General features: G+C 40.8%; 1 protein-coding gene across 1 annotated transcript in view; it reads right to left on the bottom strand.

The window, feature by feature from the left end:
* Positions 1–22,883, bottom strand: part of PTPRG (protein tyrosine phosphatase receptor type G) — a 389,416-nt gene that overhangs the window by 26,291 nt on the left and 340,242 nt on the right. Inside the window, exons 14-15 of the mRNA XM_005522022.3 lie at positions 16,368–16,459; positions 4,122–4,213 (exon numbers count right to left, since the gene is read on the bottom strand). Of these exons, the coding sequence (XP_005522079.2) occupies positions 4,122–4,213; positions 16,368–16,459 (184 nt within the window). The remainder of the gene's footprint in view (positions 1–4,121; positions 4,214–16,367; positions 16,460–22,883) is intronic.

Here is a 22,883-nt window from a genome sequence, read left to right as displayed (position 1 = left end):
TACTAAAAAATCTCTTCTGGTTTTGGAGCAAAAAGAAAACTTGCCTTGTGCACCACCAGGTTAGAGGTGGGACTCACCTGCCCAGGAATTGCCAGTGTTCAACTTTCACTGGCGAGATGTTACAGGGACCTAACCTATTCATAAATGGACTGCAGAGGAAACAAAGTGTGTTTACAATACAAAATTATTCAGGATAATTAGAACAAAAGCTATTTGTGAAGGGAAGTTGAACAATCTTGCAGCACTGAGGGGCCAAGTGACAAAATGGGAAATGAAATTCTATGTTGATAAATGCAAAGTGATGGGAAAAAGCAACCCTAACTATATATACATACTGAGAGGTTCCCAATTTGCTATTGCCATTCAGTGATGAGACCTTGAGGTCACACTCAATAATTTTCTGGAGGTGTCAGCTGAGTGCTCAGTAGTTGTTAAAAACCAAATACTATGTTAGGAAGGAGGAAAGTAATAGAAAACTGAAAACATCACAGCTCTGCAGTAAAACCACCTGCCATATACTGTACACAGCTGTGGTCTTCCCATCTTGACAAGGTTATGGTAAGGGATAAAAAAAGTACAGAGGGGACAACTCATTGCAAGTCTGGAGTGGCTTCCTCCAAAAAATGAAGTGAATAATTTAGATATTTTCAGATTTGAAAATGGATTATTAAGGAGGAATAAAAAGACACAGAGAATCACGTGAGTAAACAGGGATGCACTCTGTAATGCAAAAAGTAGGAGGCACCAAGAAAAGTTATTTGATATGAATTAAAAGCAAAAAGAAGTCTGTTCTTGTGGAACAAATTGTAGAATTCATTGCCATGGGATGCTTTGGACACCAGAAGCCTAAAAGGGTTCAAGAGACAATTAGAAATTTATGGAAGAAAAGTCTATCAAAGACTCTTAAATATAATGATGCCAAGAAAATCTCTGGCTAGACAAGGAGTAGATATAATCTCTGGCTCAGGAAGCCTTTCAATCTCTGTTCAGTCTTGCCCTCAAACCTTGCCCCAGTGCCCCTGTAAAAGTGTGGTACCTCATCCTGTACACCACAGCAAGATGCTGGAGCTACCTGAGAGCAAGCCAAAAACCTTCCCTGAACTTTTTTTAGTCTACTACTGAACAAACTCCAAGGCTGAATACAAAGAGTTATGTCAGAGACCAGCACTACTGATGCAGGATCTCTATTTTAAAAAGCTATTTGTTGCTCAATATTAAATTGGATCCTGTATTTCCAATTTACGGCAAAAATTGAAAATTCACAGGACTCAAAGGAAATCTTTAAAATTCTATATATACAAGAAAGCCCAGCTATCATCAGACAATAAAGCTGGCTACTTGCACTATGATTACCCAAAGGGAATAAGGATTCATTTTAGATGTACTTTCCAAGGGAAGATTTGTGAGTTCAAAGTCCTTTTTTCCTCTGTACATAAAAAGCTTCCTAAGCACATTCACAAAATATTTAGCTGCAATTACATCTCAGTTTAAGAGGAGGAGGGAGTATTCACACAATTTACTTTTAAAGGAATCTTGTTCCTGTAAAAAACAACTCAAACACAGCCCTAAATATGCTGCCAAAAACACAGGAAGTGACACCAAAATCTAGCAAAAAACAAATGGAGGATGCTCACCTTCCACATTGGGCAGTGCATGCCTGTGCCTAGCTTAGTCTTTCCTTTTGCAGCTTCTACCTTAAACCTCCTGCCACAGAAATTTCTGAAGAGATTTTTGATCCTTTTTTTTTTAACAAAATCTCATGCACTGGCTACCTTTGTGAGGATTTATTTATTCTGCAGTATTGATCACATTATTTCAGCATCTCCTTGACATCCTCTTCCCCTTTTATATGTAAAAGCTGCATTTTTTTGTATGACTGCAGAATCCATTACCTCTTTTCTGAAGTTCTACAGGCATGAAAACATGATATGGTACTTTCCACCTAAGGCTAGCAGCCCTGGATTTTCTGTTTTAGCTGGAATCTTATAATTTCTCCATAAAACATTAGCTAAGTGTTCCCCAGAGCTGGCAGATGCAACTCCAGCACGTGGCCCATGGCTGGATCTGACTGGGTGTGAGGAGCTGCACTACAGCCACAGCTACTGTATAAATGTGTATTTACATTTATAATAAGGGTTCCACTGTCCCTCAGCCCCTCTCCAAACTGGGGCTCTGACCTCTGTGTCAGTTTGGGCATTTGAGAAACATTTTACCTATGGGCTTGGTGAAAAATCCTGGGTTTGAAATCAGGCCCACGAGGTCTCAGCAGGGCAGAACACCAGCAATGAAGCTGGTGGTTTATCACCTTGTTCCTATCCCTATTCCTTACTCTAGCAGGAGATTGCATTTACATTTAGGAAGCTGAGACCTCAGCTATGGAGAAATACATCTGGAGTAGCTCTCCTGACTTCAAAGCAGACGCTCCAAGTTTTAAGCCAGCACGGAGAGTAGAATTTGGCGCACGCAGTGCAGTCGGACGAGTTTAACTTCCCTTTGGAGGGGACCCTGCGCTCCCCAGAACGGGACTAATTGGCCAAAGCTCTCTCCAGCTAGCTGCCACAGCACAGCACTCACAGCAGGGAACTCCAGGAAGAAGGGAAAAAATAAGTCTATTAGAGCAGTGTTTTTCTTTGCTAAAACACAGGCGGAAGGTGTCCAACATTTGTTAATAGCAGTGATTTAGTGACAGCTGAAGCAAAGCCTGCTTAAAGCCAGACCAAATTTACAGATGTGTTGTTGATTATTTTGAATAATTAAATGGTGTAAAACCCAGCTGTGATGAATAGCACTGGGGTCACAATTCATAAATAATTGAGAAGAGTGAGTCGCATTTGATCATCCTGATCAAATTCTACTCTCTGGAGAATAAATGTTTGTCCTGAATACCATCAACATTGTTAAATGCCTCAATATTCCTGCTCAGCCATCCAGCCAGCACTCAATTGAACTAAATCACTTTAACACCTTACACATTTGCCTTCCTCATGAATACAAAATGTTTCTAACTTACACAACGCTTTCTGGGCATCAGACAAAGCAGGCACTCTTTATAGACAGTAACCAAACAGCAACAATAAACGTTTTAAATGATCCCATTAAAAACAATTCCTGCATACAATCTTGTCTTTACAGTGCAGTAAGCAAAGAAGCTGTAGATATAAGGCCACCTATTTTGGTTCAGTGCCTTGTGTGTAAGCAGAGCTGCTGCTCAGCAGGCAAACACACTTTATTTTGCTCATGGGGAACCCAGAAGTTCCTGTGCTTTCTTGGAGCTTCTCCTGTTCCTCAGTACTTCCAAAAGTTCAGTAGTGACTGTGATTAGACTGAGTGGAGGAAAAGCCTGACTTTGCTGTCTTATGCTGCATTATGATTATCATTCTTGCATAATATGAGTTTGGTAACCCAGAGGTAGAAAACTGCTTTCACTCCATGGGAATTATCTCCAAATGACAGCACATTTATAGGTCAGAACCTGTTCTACACAGGTAACAAGAGGCAAATTTAAAAATAGTCACATTAGGAAAATACCACCAATAAAACCCCAAATCCTTTCTCCTTGGTTTTACTGGAACAAAATAATCAATGACTTCAATAGCAATCTCTCCTGTCTGAACAAAGCATGAAAAAGGACTCAAGGAACTAACTCACAGTTTGGGTTTTCATCAAAGATCAAATTCCACTACTTGTACTCACTGCAAGCACTATTTCACTACTTTTGGACTACTCAGGGGATAAGTGGCTTTTCAGATGTCTAAGAGGAGCAAATTCTGGAGCAAGAAGAGTAAAACAATTATAAGAAAACCCTGGAATTAAAAATGACTGTTTGTATCTTCATGTTGTTCCTGCAGGTTTGCAGGCAGCTTTTCCCATTTAATAAAAACCTAGGAGGGTTCTCCCTTAAAGGCACCAAATCTGTGGTGGTTAGAAAGCATCTGTAAATGCCCAGTCCCACATTGCTCATAGCTGGTAGCAAATTGCTATCATCCTGTTTCTTCTGATATATTTGAGCACTGCATTTACCTGACATGACAGCCTCACACAGATGTCACATGGTCCCCAATTATTAATACACAATTAACTTTAGGAAAACAACATTTTATTGGTGGGTCATTAAATCGTACCTCAAAGTCTTCTGAGAACCCATGCTGGTTATTAGAATACAGCTCACTGATGTGTTTAACAAACTGCTTGACTGGAATTGCTTCCATATCATCTGTAGGAAAAAAATAAAAAAAAAAGATACTCAGAGTTGCTCTTTGTTTCACACATAGAAACTGAGGAGAGGAAGGCATCACTCAATATCATTTAGATCTGAGTTCCCAGGGGCAGAGCTAGTTCAATATGCAGTAATAAGATATCTTGATAAATCTGGCCAGTTTTGAGGTAAACATTTCATTGTTTTTCCAATTCTAAGCACTGCAATTATAAAGACTGAGAACCTGTATCCTGGGATACTGATTTACAAAGCCCCGTTTAAGCTCAAGGATAATCAGCTCTTGCTCAATTTGAAGATGGCCATGGATGGGATGAAGAAGCCTCCTCTCCTTTCACATTGTATAAAAAGAACATAAGACACCCCAATTGTGAAAATACAGTTGACAATTACTCCCAGTAAGTTTTACCAGATGAGTGGACACACAGGCTTTTCTTATTAAAGTTATTAACTTTTTCCCTTTCACACAATGATGCAGAATCCAAATGAAATTATGAAACTGCTTCTGAGCAAAAGAGCAGGCAAACAGCCACACTATTTTGAGTTCTCTCTCATGCCAGACATTATTCATAACATTGAATATTATTGGGTATTCCACTGGACCATTTGCTCTTGCACAGCACAGTCCAAGTGCCACCCAAAATACCAGTAAATCACCTTTATATGTCTTCTTACATGAAAGAAGTTGAAGACTCAAACTGAAGACAAGCAAGACTGTTTTGAGCACCTGGGATTTGAGGCAGATTCTAATAAAGCTGGGGTGTAGGATGGCTGCCTTATTCCTCCATTTAGCTCTCAAAAAAAGCCTGGATATTGTTATGACCACCAGTGCAGTTGGTAGAAAAACTTGTGCTTGCCAAGATTTGCCAGTTAATATTTTCAGTCTGGCATTTAGAAAATGCAAATTACTATACAACTGTGATTACTTTCAGCATGTGAAATAATCTATTGCCTGATGGCTACTATTGTCTGATTACATGATTTTATGGCAATACCCTGTATTTATATAATCCTTTTAATATTCTTCTGAAGATAGCATCTAGGTTATGTTTACTCCCAGTAATTCAGTAGTGTATTTTTGCTCCCATTTAGCAGACATATGGTTTGGTGCTACAGCTGCATTATAATCTGGATTCTTTTCCTTTTAAACATCTACATTATGATAGAAAAAATCCAAATATTTCTACAGATACTTAGCAAAATTTAACGATAAATAAATAGATGTGACATTTACTGTATTCAGAGTGAAAGATCTTTGGCAGCTAAAACCTCTAAGCTGTCACATACGCTTTTCTTAGCAAAGGGTATGAAGATCTGTATGTGTAAATGAGGTTCTACTTTGGCAAGAATTTTATAGATCCCTGACAATCTGATTTCTTTCCAGCTGATGGCAGTTAATATTGACCATGTCATTACTTCTCTCCTTTTATTTTATAAGGTAACGCTCTAAGGTGGCTTTTTGCATCTATTGACATTTTTAGATCTCAATCAGCTCTCTTCTTTTTTATTTACAAGGGCCAATTGTTAAAGATATGTTTGCAATCTGGTCACCTCACAGTATAGTAATGCTACTTTAATTAACCACATGCTCATTTACTGAATAATACAGAATTCAAAACATTTGACAAGTGTATGCTCTTAGCAAAAAGCTGCAGCCTGCAGAAATGTTGGCATTTAAAAATATTTAAGTGATAACATTTATTCTATATAATATTGGGAATATCATAATCTCATAACAAAATTTATATCAATATTTTCACAGCCAAGACATTTGAATGGAATGATCTATAGAAACAGCAAGAGTTTGTAAAACAGTATTTCCTCTTCTGAGAAGTAACCCTTACATCCTAGATTTCCTTGAAAATAGCTTCTGCTATGATAGCAATTGCACAGAATCTCACAAGAGAAGTTCCACAGTTACAATTTGAGTTTTCTCCTTGCATAGTTTCAGCTCAACTGAGACCAACCAAGATAAAGGATTGTCTGTAGCAGACCAGTGTGTCTAAGCTAATTTTGCAGAAGGCAGAATTTAACTTTAATTGTGATCTGTGAGCCAAAAAATACATTAGAGATAACATGCTCTCCAGTTCACTGAATTCCCACCAATTTCAAGGATGGGTCTGCACCAGAAATCCATGGGAAAATGTGGTTAGTTTTCTTTTTATCATTGTCACTGCACGGTGGCAGTATGCTTCCACCTTTATAGCCACTGCTACTTCACTTCTCTCTTATTAACTGTCCTTTAGTGTTTCCTTTATCCTCTTCTGCATTTTCATTCTAACTCCCTCCAGAAGCCTTAACCCAATGCAGTTTCTTACCATATTTGATGACAGGGGTAACAATTAAACATTAAATAATTAAATAGGAAGTATTTAATTGTTGACATATGAGCTAACTGGGTCAGAGGGAAATTACGGTGCCCATCAACTCAGGAAAACCACGCTGGAGCAAATATAATTATTACACATCAGAAAGATTAAAACCAGAACCATGAACATTAGAAACTTAACGGTTTAAGGTTTCCAGCTTTCAAACTGGTGGGATAACATGGTCCAGCATGGTCTGTGACTGGGACAGGCCCAGCCCTGAGGGGATGGGCAATCTACAGTGCGATGGGATGTAGCTGGTCCTCCCTGCACACCCACCTTGCCCCAGCTGATGGCCACAGAAAAGCACCTGCACAGGAGATAGAGCCTATCACATTAACCAGTGAAACAGGAAAATGCTGAAGTAATCTGGGCCAGAATCTTTCTATTCATAACCTCCAACTCCAAACTACTGTACAGGAACAAAAATTACTTTAGCTGGATACAGGCATGCTTAGCCATGGGCAGCTTGCCAGGCCTCTGGGAGAATGTGTGCTAACATGCTCAGCATTCTGGAATGGTCTCAGCTGACGTTATTTGGAGAAGGCTGTGACCTTCTCCAGGAAAACCAATAGATGTAGCTAGATGCACAGAATCTGATTTCCTTTAGCTATCGTCAGCCCAAAGGCTTTGCTTAAGCCTTCTTTCCATCTTAAAGCAAACAGACTTAAATGACTGTAATTCTTTTAGTCGATTGAAGAGATTAATGGAATCCTATAATGGCTAATTAGCAGCTCTCCATCGTTCTGTGCATATCCACTTTTGCACTATATACTTTTTCCCATCAAGAAGCTGGAGTGACATTTGATATTGTCAGTACAATCCTTACATTTTGCAAGACCTACACATTATTCAAAGAGAAGAGGGAGGTGTTTTAATAACATACCTTCACCTCTAACACTGCAGATATAATTACATTTCTGTCTAGCTTGGGTTTAGCCATCTGTTTTATCAGTGTCAATAAAGTGATTCTGGATTTACTTCACTGTGAAATACGAGCTGAATCTGGCACCATAATAATGTACTAACCCTTTGTGTCACACAGAGAAAGAAGTATACTCAGATGGACAATATTTTAGTAATATTTTTTATAACCAGAGACTACCACAGCTGACACGTGGTGGGGTATGTTTAATTTCTGTGCTAAATATTTAACATATTAGTGGAGTTACCATCTTGACTTGCTGGCCCAAGCCAAGCACCTGAGGGGATTATCAAATAAGCCCAAAAGGGAGCACAAGGAAGCTCATTTCCTGCCACAGAGAGACAATGCCAAAAAGAAAATTATGTTTGTTTAAAAAAATGACTGTAGAGGAAAGCCTTCACTAACACCTCCTTTTTAAAGAAATGGCAAATGCAGAATACTTAACACATTCCTTCATAAGACAGACACCTTCAAAAGAAGCCCAAAGCGTACAGAAGCAATGAAGTTCAAACAAGGTTACATTTTAAGTTCAGATAATTAGTAATCCTACCAGGAAGGATTTTCCCACAGCTCCCACTTAATAAGCTGCCTTTGTAATGGTAAAGCAATAGGGGCCAATTTCCAAAGAAAAATAGGATATCCTATCAGAAATGACATTTCCACATAATAGGGTCTCAGATTCATTTTGATTCATTTATAGTCTGAGAGCACACCGGATAGCTTAGTGGCATTGTATTGGAATAGATGGGTTTGGGTCAGGAATTAATGAAGAAGGTCAAAACCAAAGTGCTTCCTCATATTACCTTTATTTAGATGGAGTTTTGGTGTTTCTGAAGACCAGATATTTGACATATGAAATAATCTTGGTAAGAAATTTCTCCATGTCTTTTGTTCTGTCTGTAAAGGCTTTCCGTTTTTCAGCTATTACCTTACCCAGCCTCCTAAATCCAATATACTTCCTTCATCTTATGCCTTATTGTTAATGTGAAGCTTATTTGGTAGGTTTGTGAGTCCCTGAACTTCAGCCTCTCATTTACTAAGCCACCCAGATTCATGTGCCACAGCTGTTATGTGCCTTGGTCCATCTGTTCCCACTGCAGCCACTCACTGCTCTGTGCCATCCCTGCATCCTGGGAGCACCTCCAACAGCTCTCAGCATGCTCCTCACAGCTGGCTTCAGCCAAAGAAGGAAGGGACTGTCCCACTGCCCTCTCCCTGCCTGAGGGGCCAAGCAGTAACCTGAATCCACCTGCTGATGTGGCTGATGACTGTAAGAAAGGATTGATTTGATTTGTAGGGAAGGGGAAGCATTAGTTGTTGGTGGGTTGATCCTACTCGTTAGGATGATGGATAGTGAAGTGACAGGAAAACTTCTCTTTCTGAAGGCAGCACAAACCTAACTTGGCTTATGATGATAATTAAACCAGTGACATGGTTAGGGACATCGATCCTTGAGAATCCACTCTCAACAGTGTATCCTTGCAGTTCTCATTTTCTGCAAAAAAGTCTTCCCAAAATATCTACCAGTAGGATTGTAACAGGACTGGATTTGACCTCTTAAGTCACTGAAAAATAACATATATGAAAAAGGCTTTCCCATATCCATAGCAAACCAGCACCTTTCTGTTCACAGCAACACTCAACCCTGGGATGTTATTTCATCTTTCACTCTCTTATTCTCCATTCCTAGGAAGAATATTGAATGCAGTCACAGGATTTAAGATATTTGTTTATTGCTAACCACCTTCAGTGAAGTTTCATGGGTTTTTTACATTTTACAAGGAGGGTTGGAAAAATTCTGCAAGCAGCTGGAATACTTAACATCAATATTTAGGATGCATTTCACTGAAAGTGGAATCTAAAAGCCATTGCATAAGCCACAATACATACCAGAGTGAAGGCTGCCAGTGCTATGGCAGCAGGAGTAACCATGTGGAATGTGAAATTCCATCTCTACAAGAGTGGCTGAGCATATAGAACACTGCAAGGATGAGTAGCACACCCTTGGGCAAAATTCTGCCCCAGCAGAGATTATTAAAAATTCCCATCAACTCAATTGTCCATCCCTAGAGAAAAGCTTAGACAAAACTATATAAACTTACAGACTGAACATCCACTCCAAAGTGCACATACTTAAAAGGGCTCGAAACTTCACATGCTGCACAAATTTTGGCACAGACTGAATCTGAAATGTCTGAGGTGACACAAATAGGCAGCCCCTGCCCTAAGTCACATAAATACTGGACTCCATGAGTAATTCCACACTTAAAACAGGGAGGTGCCCAGCTTTTCTTCAAACCCTTTTCGATTTAATGCAGTTGAATTATACACATTCATATTGTCAGAGCCTTTAATTCTGCAGTATACTGGCTTTCCTTGTGTAACTATTTAAAATAAGAATGCAACTGAAGCCACTGTATTTCAGTTGGAATAATTAATCTTTCTGACTGATTTCATCTACTTGCTGTATAAAAAAATTGCCAGAAATATACAGAAAATAGTAACAGTGTTATTTGTATAACAGTATAAATTAATTTATGATAAAATAAAGTCATTAAAAAGCCTTAGTATTGAGAAGCTGTCTCCCTTCTGTGGAGATCATATCTCCATAAATACTATAAAGACTATGCAATAAGTTTCATTCCAGGACATCAAAATACCTGCTGAAGATCTCTTGAGGGTGGCATGCTCCTGAAGTCACTGACCTCAATAATTAAGACAAATTATAAATTAAAATGAATTAAGATGAATAAGAAATCATTAAGAGTTGATTACTGGGGGCACTATTCCTCATTAATGCTTACTTTTTTGTAATCATGTGTTTATGAAGTGCTATTTTTAATAAAAAACACCTTTCAAAGTGAAAAGGCATGGAAAACACTTTGAACACATTTGAAAGTCCTGGAAAGATGGTCACGCTGAAAGAAAAACAGGAGTCCTTTCAGCAAGATAATTGTTATCTATTTGTTATAATCAAGTCAAATGAACACAAGGGCAGGCTTCTGATAAAGGGAAGACATATGAAAAAGGAGAATATGAAAAACCACCTGTGTAATTCTGTAGCTACATTCATCTCTTTTGCTTCAAGACTTAATCTACTACAATGCTATTAGCCATGTGTCAGTCAAGAATATAAAGATGTTAATGATAAAATTTTATATGTGTCAAAATAAGAGCTCACTTGAAATCTGCTTGTACAAAGATTAGGTTATCGTTAATTATAAATGTAATAGCAATACACTTCTTCCCTTTAAGCAAAAAACCTATTTCAGTCCAAGAGAATGAAATAATGTGATTTTTCCCTTAGCCCAGATATTAAACACGATCTTATTTGGTATTGCCAGCTAAGGAACACAATCTCACACATTTTCATCCTCAGGTCTCAGTCCTGCCATCAATTACACACAAGCCTTACATATGAGCACATGAAGATCCAACTCCAGGGCTCTGCCTCCCAGGGTAACAGCGCTCAGAAAAGGATCTATCTGCATTTCACAGGGCCACCATAAAAACACATTCTTTTGTGTTGTAGCCAAGCCCTGAAGCCTCCACTAGAAGAACAACTAGATATCATACCATAAATTTTGCAGTGTACTACTGCAGGAGCAGGGTTGGTACCAGAGTAAAAGGAAGGTGGATGTTCCCTAAAATACCTTGATATTTTCTTGGCTTCAGAGGACGGCTGTGTTTGCCATATTGCGTTCATGAATTTAATTGAAGCCGAAGACAGGTACAATTCACAATATGGTGCTGGAACATAAATCCACAGGGAGCAGAGAGCAGAAATAAAGTCTTACACAGCTGAAGAGCACCACCTCTGTGCTCAGTGAAGAGCTTCATGCCCTTGAGAAAGAAGCCCTTGGCTGCAGTTAGCGCCATTCCTGTACCTCACAAGGCTCACTGTGCTCAGTGCACTGTCACTGTCACGGGCACAGATGTATCCTGGGCTCTGCTCTTTAGCTCTGGGGATGCAATCTGAGACAGCCACACCTTAGCAGAAAACAGTAAGGTATCAAGCCTGTGCTGGGAACCCGCAGTTTCCTTGTCAAATGAGATACTCATTACTGTCTCTTAACAGAAACAGTTTGTTAAAGGGTGGATGCTACCAGAGCACAGCAGCTGAGCCTGTAAAAAACATATCAAGTCTGACCACTGACATTTGTCAGGAAAGGTTCAAGGCAGTTTTCGAGTTATTGAAGAGCTAAGAATTAATAAGATGACTAATGATGGGACTTGTAACCCATGAAGAGACAGAGGGAAATGAAGGAGGGTCATGGGTGCCCTGGCCTTCACACCCTGGTGGGTGTGAGGTGGTCAAAGGTGCTATTCCTCTATTTCCTGGACTTGTACACCCATACTGAGACATTCCTGAAGAACCATGAGTCTTTCTCCATCAAATTCTGCCACTAGTTTTCTAAAATACATTATTAATAAACTCTATGACTACTTGAAAAATGAATTTACTGTCATTTAAACCTAAAACTGAACATATTGTGATCTGACAACTGGGACATGTTTCTTAAGTCTTGTAGTCTAGACAAGCTGAAATGATTGGCATCACCTCTGAGAAATTTTACTTATACTGAAAATATAAGATGTGAAATACTTCTGCAAAATATGGCATATGAATCAGCTGCATTGGCCAGCTGTTTTGTTCTTTATGATCTGTGCTTCTCTGGACTGTGGTCAAACCTACACAGAGTTTTGAGCTTTCCCATCAGGTCAAGCTTCAAGTACCTCTGTACTGATCTCACTTCAAGTCCTACTGACATCAGTGCCACAGCATCCACTGTGCCCATGGGCTGGGCAAGGAACCAGTAAAGTCACAGCCAGATCCAGAACAATGCTCCACCCAAGAGCAGGAAAACTCAGCCATGAGGAGAGGAGGAGGTTAGAAGTGGAGTTTTTATTAATTTCACTGTTTGATATCATCTGAGTTGCACAGAGCTGCACTTCTGCACTGCTGTCAGGGAGCAGGTTTGGCTATGAGAAGAAAGGAGAACTGCTAAGGAATGCATTTTAACTTCATGGTTGCAAAACCCACAGGTCTGCAGCTGTGATGCTGCTATTATTGTTACTTTTCCAACTCTATTGAAAAGGATCGAGTCCAGAAAGATCCAGAAAGTCAGACAGGTACTGACCCAGCAACAGACAAGACCAAACAAACAGAAGCAGGAGCAGCTTTTCTGAGCGAGATCTTGCCAAGAGCAAATGTTTTAGAGAAGAGATGCAGGCAAAGATGATGATGTGTATGTGGCCAAAGTTACCTGAGTGTAGAGACAAAGAGAGAAGACATGGTGAAATAATTTTGTTGGGTGGAATGGCAGGTGAGTTTTCAGAAATCTGCCATTGATTACAGATGCATAACTGTTAGGTGCAAGGCTTATGTGAATTGAGATTCATACCACAGATGTAAAATCCAGTGGGTGACTCAGATAATGATGACTCCTTTGTCCTGTGTTTCTCTAGATCAAGCAGTGCAGGTAATTATGAATAATGATAATGATTTGGATCTTAGAGAGAATTTGCACAGACAGGCACACACCTATGGGTGATGTGGTTTCCTGCACAATAATTAAGGATGTAGCCAAGAGAAGTGAAATAGAAAATGGATAAAATGATTCCTCTGCAAGATATTTTAGATTTCACATGTGAAAAGTTGCACTGTGTGCACTGTGTAGCTGGCAGTCTGATTTAGAGCTTGTAGACCTGAGAAAACAGAGGGTTTGCATAAACAAGAGCAGGACATTATGCAGAAATAAACACAAACACTACTTCTGATTGTGCCAGCATGTCACAGAGCAGAGCAGTCACACACAGAAACACCAATACTCTTCTGAAACCTCGAGCTGCCTCAGGACCTCACTGTGCCTGGCTCCCAGACTCGTGGCAGAGCCACCCCATACCTGGGCCAGGACAGCCAACCCAGACCCACTCAGTTCCCTCTGCCCAGAAGCTCACTGTGCCCTGAGATGGGTCTTGGTGAACAGCTGAACCTTCAGCCATGCTGCCCTAAGTTGCCATCAATGTGGCTGTTTGATCTTAACCAAGAGTGGAAGTTGGTCCACTGAACAAGAGGGGGTAGAGGCACAGTCCCACAGGGATCTAGTCAAATTCCTCTTGTAAAGATGGGGTTCCACAATCTAACAAGGTTACTTTAAAAAACCTGTTTCTGTGAAAATGCCACTTACATTTTGCTTCTAGTATCAACATTGCAAGTAAGACTTTCTCACACCCTGCGGCAGCTTCCAGAGGAAAAGTTCAGAAGCTTATCATTTCATCAGTTGCCATCAGTTTAAAGGAGAATTTTGTCATTTCATGTTCTTAAGGCATTTCAGTGGGCTGTCTATGTGGGAGCAGCAGCTGACGTCAGGGAAGACTGTCATCTAGCAACAGGTATATGGGGGAAAACAGCCCACTTCTACATCTCCAAACAAGGAAAATGCCTTGGAGATCTTCAAGATCTTTCAAGGCAGTGTCTCCCATATTTGGAAAAAGCCAACATAGCTGGAATTTTTCTCTGCTAACTTGAGCCTCATGGCTGAAAGCATCCGTGTATGAACTATTATCCGTAATAGGTAATACACACAGAGTGAGGCACTTACAGAGGGTGATTTGGCTTTTGGTGGCCTAAATAGCTTTAATGTCAGCGCCAAGATCTTCAAATTCACTCAGTTTATTCTCTTTTAAGATTTTCTGGGCGTGATTCAGCTTCAAACTAAGGCCCCTCCATTTGGATGTCTGTGTGCAGGTGTCTCTCTACGTCTTTTATATCCACAAAAATGTTGTCATTAGATTGGGAATTCAAGGGTTGGATTCACTTTTGCAACCAGCTACACTAAACCTCTTTCTAAGGCCCAGTTCTTGATGTGCCTTAAGGCTTATCAGCAGTCTTTGCAGATTTTTAACTACAAAGATGTCCTGCAGCATTTGCTCAGGGGATGCCTTAATCTGCAGGGCCCCACATCAGGGGTGAGCAGCTCTTTCTCAGCATTAGTGGGTCTGAGCACACCAGATGGAGCACTGCACTGACAGTAGCATCATGTTCCTCGCAAAGCTGCTGTGGTCTCACAGCCTGGCTTGCTGTAGTCATGGGAAATGTCCCCCAAAATGTTCTGTTCCTTTCTGCAATGTGCCAGGATGGCTGCTGCAGAAGCACTGGTGCATGTGCTGCCCTGACAGTACCTGCAATGGAACTTCTCCAGCCTACACTACAATCCATATGAATGCACTCCAGTCTTAATGGACTGACCATCAAAACATCTCTGTTCAACAGGGAAGAACCACTGTCTCAACAACACTGCAGCATGAGAAGATGAAGCTTTCTGCGGGTTTCTTTTCTCTAAGAAAAAAATTGTCTCAATTACAGTAAAAATACTACACATTGGCCAGAGAAGATTCTGTCTGAAGGGAGACTTTGTGTTCTCCCAGTGCCTTGTAGAATAATCCCCCGGGTTAATGTTGTGCCAGAGTCCAGCTTAGCCCAGCCTCCCCTTCCCCACAATCTCCAAGGAGGTACCACATGGGAGCAGGTATGGTGGGACCACTGAACTGATGGCCACAAGCAGCCCCAACAGGCATTTGTTCCTCTTGGTTTCAGAGTAGGAAGAATGGAGTTCTCCACCTATTTAAATACTCCTGTGAAAACTATTCACTGGTGGTCTAAGATTAAAACCTGTCACCTCCTTTACCCTAAAGGAGAAAGATGACTTCTTGCTAAGGACATGAGGTGGCCAGGACATGCATTTTAGTCTCTAGCAGAAAGGAAAGGGGACAATAGCATGTTTTCTTTATTTTCAGTGGTACAGCATCAGACTGCAAGGCAACTGCTTTCTGCAGGAATGTAATAGCTGACCTTTTCTACTAGTTCCCACGGGTACTTTGAAAGACTCTTTCTAGAAATAAGTCACACATGTCTGCTGAATAAAATCAAGGAAAATGTAACTGGACTTTTTCACTTTGCTAGGAAGCAAGTTTCTTCAGCGTCTCAGAAAAGGCTCTGAATGTTTTTTTGAAAAATGAACTTAATTAGCTACAGATTGAATCCCAGATCAATGATGCAAATACAGAATACAACAAGGACACTTAAAAAACCTTCCAGAAACAAGTACAAGCCTTTGACAGACTGAGGTCAATATAACATTTTTGGTATCTTAATTCTGCCTGTGAGACTGACCATCATCAAAAAAGGCAGTGGCTGCAAAGGCCACGGAAACACCAAGCTGCTCTCTGTCATCACAGCTTCAAGGCAGCTGCATCCTGCACTTACTAATCCCCAGGAGAAATGCCTCATGAAGAGAGAATAGCATATACTCTGCTTCCAGCATCACTCTCAGTATAGCTGAGAGGAGAATTTGACCTTTGGTAACTTTATTAAGTAACCAAATTAACAGATGGCTTTGGACTTTACTTTCAGATTGTTTGCTTATCCCTGTGTTTCACTGCACTTTCTGAGAGCCCCAGATTCCACCTCTACACACGGTGAAAGTGGGGGCAAGGCCCCCAGTCTCAAGAGAGCAGTGGAGCTGAATAACCCTCCTCTGCAACCTGCCCTGATGGAGCAGCTGGTTTCACCCTGGATGCAATGTCTCAGTGTTTTCAAGACTTGTTACTCATGTTTTTGACATTTTGCAAAGGTTATTCTGAAATGTCTATTAAAACGAAATAGGAGAGGTGCCTATGGAAAAATACAGCATTGGTACTCGGAGCCCCATTACAAAGCACATTAAATTAAATGAAGCAGCACTGATACAACAAATTTCTACCAAAACCCCATGATTTATTACAAGCACAACCTTCTCTTCTTTATGTAATTAAACCAGACTCCAAGTAGTACAAACACAGGAGATTAAGCCCGTCTTACCTGGAATAGGTATAATGGGAATACTTTCATTGGGGACCACGCGGGGGGAACTGCTGTCCTCCACATAGAAATGAGCAGTCTGAAAACACTTTCTGTTAAAAAAAAAAAAAAAAAAAAAGAAGAAAAAATAGAATCAGGGTGTGAAAAACTGCTGTCTGAAAAAACTTTTGTACATGTTCTCTTTCTCCATTTCTGTTCTGTACTTTCAGATGTTATAATTTTAAAACATTGATACATGAAAACATATGTTTGTTTTCTACAATTACAATCCTAATTTCAGATTCTGGTGTTCTCTAATTCACTGACATCTGACATCCACCCATCGAAAATGCCTCTATACATTATTGCTAATTACTATTCAATATGAAATTATAACCATAAAAGTTAGTGGCTGTAAAACAGTTTTCAAACACATCATTCAAAAAGAAACTCTGCACACAAGCAACACATTCAGCATACAATTTAAGCCCAAATCCACCTAAGACACTCAATTTCCAGGGAAAATGCACTTACTGTAAAAGTTTCTGCTGTGTAACAGCCACCAGTAATACAGCATCTGTAACTGCTGCATATCATGATGTTCTGCTATGAAAGTTATCCTTCAAACATTAAGGTTTTTTGTTTGTTTGCTTTTTAACACTAAAGCCATATAAGCTTCATCCCATTCTCCTCCTGCAAACTTGTATTACACATGCTGGTACACAAAAATCCGACAGACGCTTCCCTTGGGCCGCAGGACTCCTCTCTATAAAGGCCTACAATGAAGAGCAGAACTTAAATCCACCTGACTCTTTTTTACCTGTATTTAATGCAAAGCAGAGAGCACAAGCTGGTCATCACAGAAAAGGTACTGAGCAGAATAACATCAAGAGATCCAGGGAGACTGCATGGTGATGTTAACTGAGCAGGGTTTTCCAACACCAGCGTCACTGCTCATTGCTGACTTAATGAGCTGCTTGAGGCTGGAACTGAATATTTAATGAGTCTTGCTTGGTGTGAGCAGCTATTGTGGTAGGAGAAGGGTCTGCTCTCATCTGTCGAGGCTCTAAACAATAGCTCCCCAGTGCAGAAAGATCCCCCTCACTGTCGCCCTTCAACTGCTCCTCAACACCTGGGCAAAGTTTGTGGGGGCCTGGTGAGCTGTGCCTTTGCCAAGTTGCAGGTTCCCTTGCTCAAACATATTTGCACATGTGGCTTCCAAGCTGCTGCCTTGCAGTTCCTGCAGTTTGCTGCTCTGCAGTTTGCTGCTCTGCAACTCTGGCTTTGTGCTCTCCATGCAGAGCCCATCGTCAGAGCGAAGTCATTTGTGCTCCCTTTGTTTCCAACATCTATACATTCCAGGGAGAAAAAAAGTCACTGAACACCAAACCGCTCCCTTTGGTGAAACCAGGACCTAAAATTATCACAGGTGCTTGCCTTCCATGTATCTGTACTTTCTAGTGCACAGGCACAGTGCTTTGTAACGTGTACAACTTAAGACAATACAGAAGCAGGAGAGAGTGGATTTCACAGCATGGAGTCACTGTCTGGGAGCAGCTTTCTATTTTCAGGCATGATGGCTTGCATTCTGCTGAAGTTATATATTTAGTGAGTATACTTTTGTTAAAAAACACCATAAGGTGAATTCACACATGAGGATGCAAGATGTGCAATAGTCTCACAGCATTTAAAAACATGGGCTGAACTCCCCCCGCCTCACCACTTGCTCCCTGTTCTCATTTTTTTTTTGGCAGCCTTTATTTTGGACAATGCACACCCTGGGGGCACGCAGCAGAATAAATCAGTCACACATAAAGAAGAAACTATGAATATGAAACAGGCAAAATGTTCCTGATTTTGATGTATTTGGGGCTTTTTCCCTTGAGTCAATACAACAGAAATCCTTGAATGGCTTCTCCTGGTAATGAAGGCCTTAAAAAGGTGTTTGATAAAAAGACAGACCTTTATGCAGGGATTTACAGGATTTTTTTAAGCTGATGATATTGAAGAAAAGAAATTTTTTTTGTTAATTTGTTATTTTATAGTCTCAGAGGCTCTGAAAGGCTGGTATTATGGTTTTTAAACACAGTCATAAGATGGCTTTTTCTTAATAGCCTCAAAACATGTAAATGTGTCAGATAATCACACTGTGCAATATTTTAAGGCCCAGGATGACATTAGCTGAATACACAGCCCAGTGCAACTCTGTTGAGCATAATGTTGGATTAACAATGTATTGAATTAATATTTCACATAGTAAAGCTTGCTACAATCATTAATACAGTTAAAATTCTGCATTTTAGTCCTGGAAGATTTTCTGCATCTGTTTTGCAAAGGCAGACACCTTACACTTTGACTAAAGATTTTCTCAAGTCACAAACATTACACTTGTGTCTAATGTACGTATGTAAAGCAGCACTTTCATTACATTACAACACTGGATACTGGCACATTAGGTAAAGACATGCCTCTCAAACTCTTTCTTTTTTTCCCACTTGTTCATAATATCTGTACATATATATATATATAAATATGTCAATATTCTATGTGTAGCCTCTACAGCTGAGCTTATTGCACACAAGCCATTGCACCCCTTTCCTGGTGACTCCTGCTGTGTCTCAGATCTTTAAAAGATCTTTTATGGGTTTAACAAAGTTGTTGGATGAATTTTCCAGCAAGTTCTGCTTATTGGGTCTATTTCCCACTCTGGCACCTTTCCTCTGTGCAGCTCCAGGAGGGAACACATCTCAGGGTGCCAGGCAGATGACTCCAGTTTGGATAATGTCCACTCTTCCTGAGTAAGGAAACACCTGGCCCCAAGTAGAGCATTCTGGAAACTCACATCTGGTTTGTAGTAATAAATACTGATAGCTGTCATCAAGGCTACTGAGAGGCATTTCAGACAATTCAGTATCTGCCTCCTCCTCCAGTTTAGGATGCTCCTTTCTATCCCTTGGCATTTCCCCTTTCCATTACCTTTTCCTCCAGATACAAACCTTAAGCGGCAGCAGTTGCTATGCTACAAGAGACTGCAGTAAATCTGAGTGTGTATATGGGGAGGGCTGGATAAAGGAAAAGGATGAGAGCAGGAAATTGCTTGTTTTGAGCCACCAGAGAGGGGAAAGAGGGGAGTGGATGCAGGGCTAGACTATGTGCAAATCTACACCTATTTTCACATGAGAACTTCAGTCTGTAACTTTTAACCCCGGTGTGTCTACATGTGCAGGTGTTTGCACATCTGTTCCCATTTGCTCAGGAAACCAACACTATCAGCAGAGAAAAATAACTGGCCTTTTTTCCTAATAGAAGCAGTCCATAGTGAAGGCACAACTGGGATTTGTCATGGCATAAATTATTATTAAAATCTTAACAACTGAAACACTAATTTTAGAATAATCATTGTATTTCTGCAGCACTGTTTGAGAAAAATAAATAACAATCTTGATTCACCTCTACAAGATTTTGGGGAGCTGTATCTTTTCTGTGAAATACCAAAGAGTCTGTTGTCTCTGAAATTTGCCCATGAGCAGTGAAGCACACCATTTTCTCTAGCCCCATATGTTTTTGTGTCTCTCTTTCCCTGGGGTACAATAACTGTGTGAGATTGTGGTGATCAGACACACAATTGTCACATATGGACCCAAATGCAGAAGTAAAACACTGCAAGATTAGAATCTCCCCAGAGAAGCAGCATAGGCAGGGTCTGGAATGCAAAGACAATGTAGGGGAGAACATCCCCCTGCCCAGAATCTTTTTCCAGACATACTGGCTGTGAGTTACTAAAACAAACTAACAGGACGCAAAGTCCAGAGCAGCAGCACCTTATTACTAAGACGAAAGCATAAAAATATGACAAAAGATGGTCCTGATTAGCTGGGTTAAATTCTTGTTCTATCTCTGCTGAACAAAATACCAGATTAACTTCTGTATAAGAAGAGATGCCTTGTAAGATTTTGACACTCCAAACAGGTTTCCTTGGTTATTCATTACCAAAGCTTAAGCAGCTTCTCCTTTAGACTCTTCTAAAAGCAAGAGGGAGAACTAGCTCACAGAATGGCCTGGAAGTATGGATGCATTTTATTTTTGTGTAGCAGGTAGTGCCTCAGTGTTAACACTGCCTCCAATGCAAACACAGCTCGGTTGCAGACCACGGCAGTGCTGGGAATTGCTCCGAGGGCACTGCCTGGCCTTTACTCCTCAGTAGTGAGTCTAGCACAGGCAGCATCTCCCGATCTGTGATGACAGGTGGGATCTGTGGGCTCTGGAGCAGCCAGGACAGGGAGAGGAGGAGTCAGGATTATGGTGAGGGACAAGTGATTGCCTCTGCAGTGGCTGGCTGGAACCACCGGGGCAGTGGCTGAACACAGGAAAAACCAAAGGAGAATGTTTCACATCCTGGGGACAGCCAAGAGCCATGCCCTGCCTCAACGCTGAAGCAACCAGGACATTCATTGCTCCTTGTTGACTTGTCCTTCTTCCAGGTGTTGGTGTTGGCTGGAGCAGTGTGTATTCCCTCTCCAATGCCAGCCAGATTTACATTTCTTTATTTCTGTACTAGCATCTAAGCGCTCTAGGCTCTCTTCCTGGGTCATTACCTGCTAAAGCAGGACTAATTTGGGGGCAGATGCCTTGAAAGGGTTCTGCAGGCTGATTCACTACTGTCAGAGCAGGGCGAATATCCTTGTCCTTCAGGCACCCTTCCTCCAGAAATAGCCTCCCACAGACAGAACCTCTGCAGAATATATATTTGTTAACAAAGAGCCCAATAGTCCCAGCAGCCACCCTACTTTTACACAGTTTTTAGCTGGTGGGAAGAACAGGAAAGATGTAATAGGAGTCAGACTAGGATCTATAAGGGACCTCTAAACCAAGCTGCACAGGACATGGCTTAGTCTTTACCAAATGCAACCTGGATACAGGCATTCATTCCCCATGCTCCTCCATCACAGGGGTGTCTGCAACTAACTCCTAAACAAGGATGTAAAGACAGGAAACGGTCCCCTTTCACTACCTCTGTACATTCATTCTCACTTTCAATAGAAGAAAAGCTGCTTCAGATTCCCATTGAACTGTTTTGCATGTTTTTCAGGAGACACAATTAAGATTGGTTTCTGCTGGCACCAAAACCAGAGTATGTATGCATCAAGTGTACTAGTAACACATGGCTCTGCACTTTAAACTAGCTTCACTATTCCTTGGCAAGCATTTGTCACTGTCAGAATTGGCAATGACTCCTCAGAAGAGAGCACAGACTTCAGAACAACAGAAGCGCTGCAAATCATGACCATGTCACCAGCAGAGCAGTGGATGGGAGCCTGGACAACAGCTGTCTGCAGTCTGCACTGCTCTAGCTCGGGTCATCAGTCACTGATTTTTATGAGCAATAAAACTGACTCAAGCGTTAAGAAGAAAAAGAGGAGAGAAAACCACATGAAAAAAGCTGATCTTATGAATATGAATAAGTGACCAGCATGAAGCAGTGATATTACATTCATTGTATCAGAGAGGCATCTGCATTTACTATTTTTGGCCAGAAAATGGCTTATATTGCCATAATTTTCTACAGTTATTTTCCTTCACAGGTCTTAATGACCAGAATTAAAAAGCCAAGTTATAAAAGAACCTTTGCCATGCTGGAGCAGTAAGGCACTGAATGCTGACTGAACTGGAGCTTCTGCAGGATGTACAAAGCAGGAAAGCTGAAAAAGGAGGAAAATTTCCCTACAGTAATGCTGATTTTCCAGATCCTTCCTGAAGACCATTTGCCTTTTCCCCACTAGGCAGTTTCTGCCTGAAATATTCTTGAGCAGTGTTAAGCCTCACACAGATATGGTACCTGGAGAGGTCTGGACGGCAATGGGTAGATTTCAGAAGCGCATGATATGCCAAGCCCTTGGCATGCTATCCTAGACAGAACAGTGAAAAGTAGACAGTCTCTTTCAGGGGACTTCCTCTGGGCAAGGAGAAGTGCTTTTTCACATTAAGGAGTTGAGCCACACAGATCCACAAGTCTCCAAATGCTAATCACCTGTCCAACCACAACATTCTGTAGTATCATTGAGAAATAAAGACAGAAAATGGCAGATGGAAAGAAAAAAATAGAAGGTGGACAAACCTTTGAGACATTTGTGCTGAAGAATGCACCACTAGTAAATTGTTCAGTTGAAAAACTAATCTGCAAACAAGACTAGGAATTTCTGACACAAAACGACAGCTAATTTAGTATTTATGGCCTAAATTTGCCAGCTGACTACACAGCTCTCCACAAAATTAAAAATCCTCTTCTCCAATCTGCTGAGATCCCATCCTGCACCCAGGGCCCAGACACCCATATATATCACATACAGTATTGAACTCAGGCATTATGTGAGACACAGTGCTTTTTAGGAAGGGTATTCAAATAATTAAACAGTTAAGAAATGACAACACCCCCAGATGGGCTGTCTGACGTCCTCTCCCTTCATCAGCTGCACAACCAGAAAGCACCCAGGTGGCCAGTGCAAAAATGTACTTAGAAAGCTCTTTAATTGCAAATCA

The sequence above is a fragment of the Pseudopodoces humilis genome, chromosome 13 (assembly GCF_049639895.1).
Source record: "Pseudopodoces humilis isolate 2021_Gansu_Grassland_sample_001 chromosome 13, ASM4963989v1, whole genome shotgun sequence".
NCBI lineage: Eukaryota > Metazoa > Chordata > Aves > Passeriformes > Paridae > Pseudopodoces > Pseudopodoces humilis.
The sequence above is the reverse complement of the archived record's forward strand: the minus strand, read 5'-3'. Positions and strand labels throughout refer to the sequence as shown.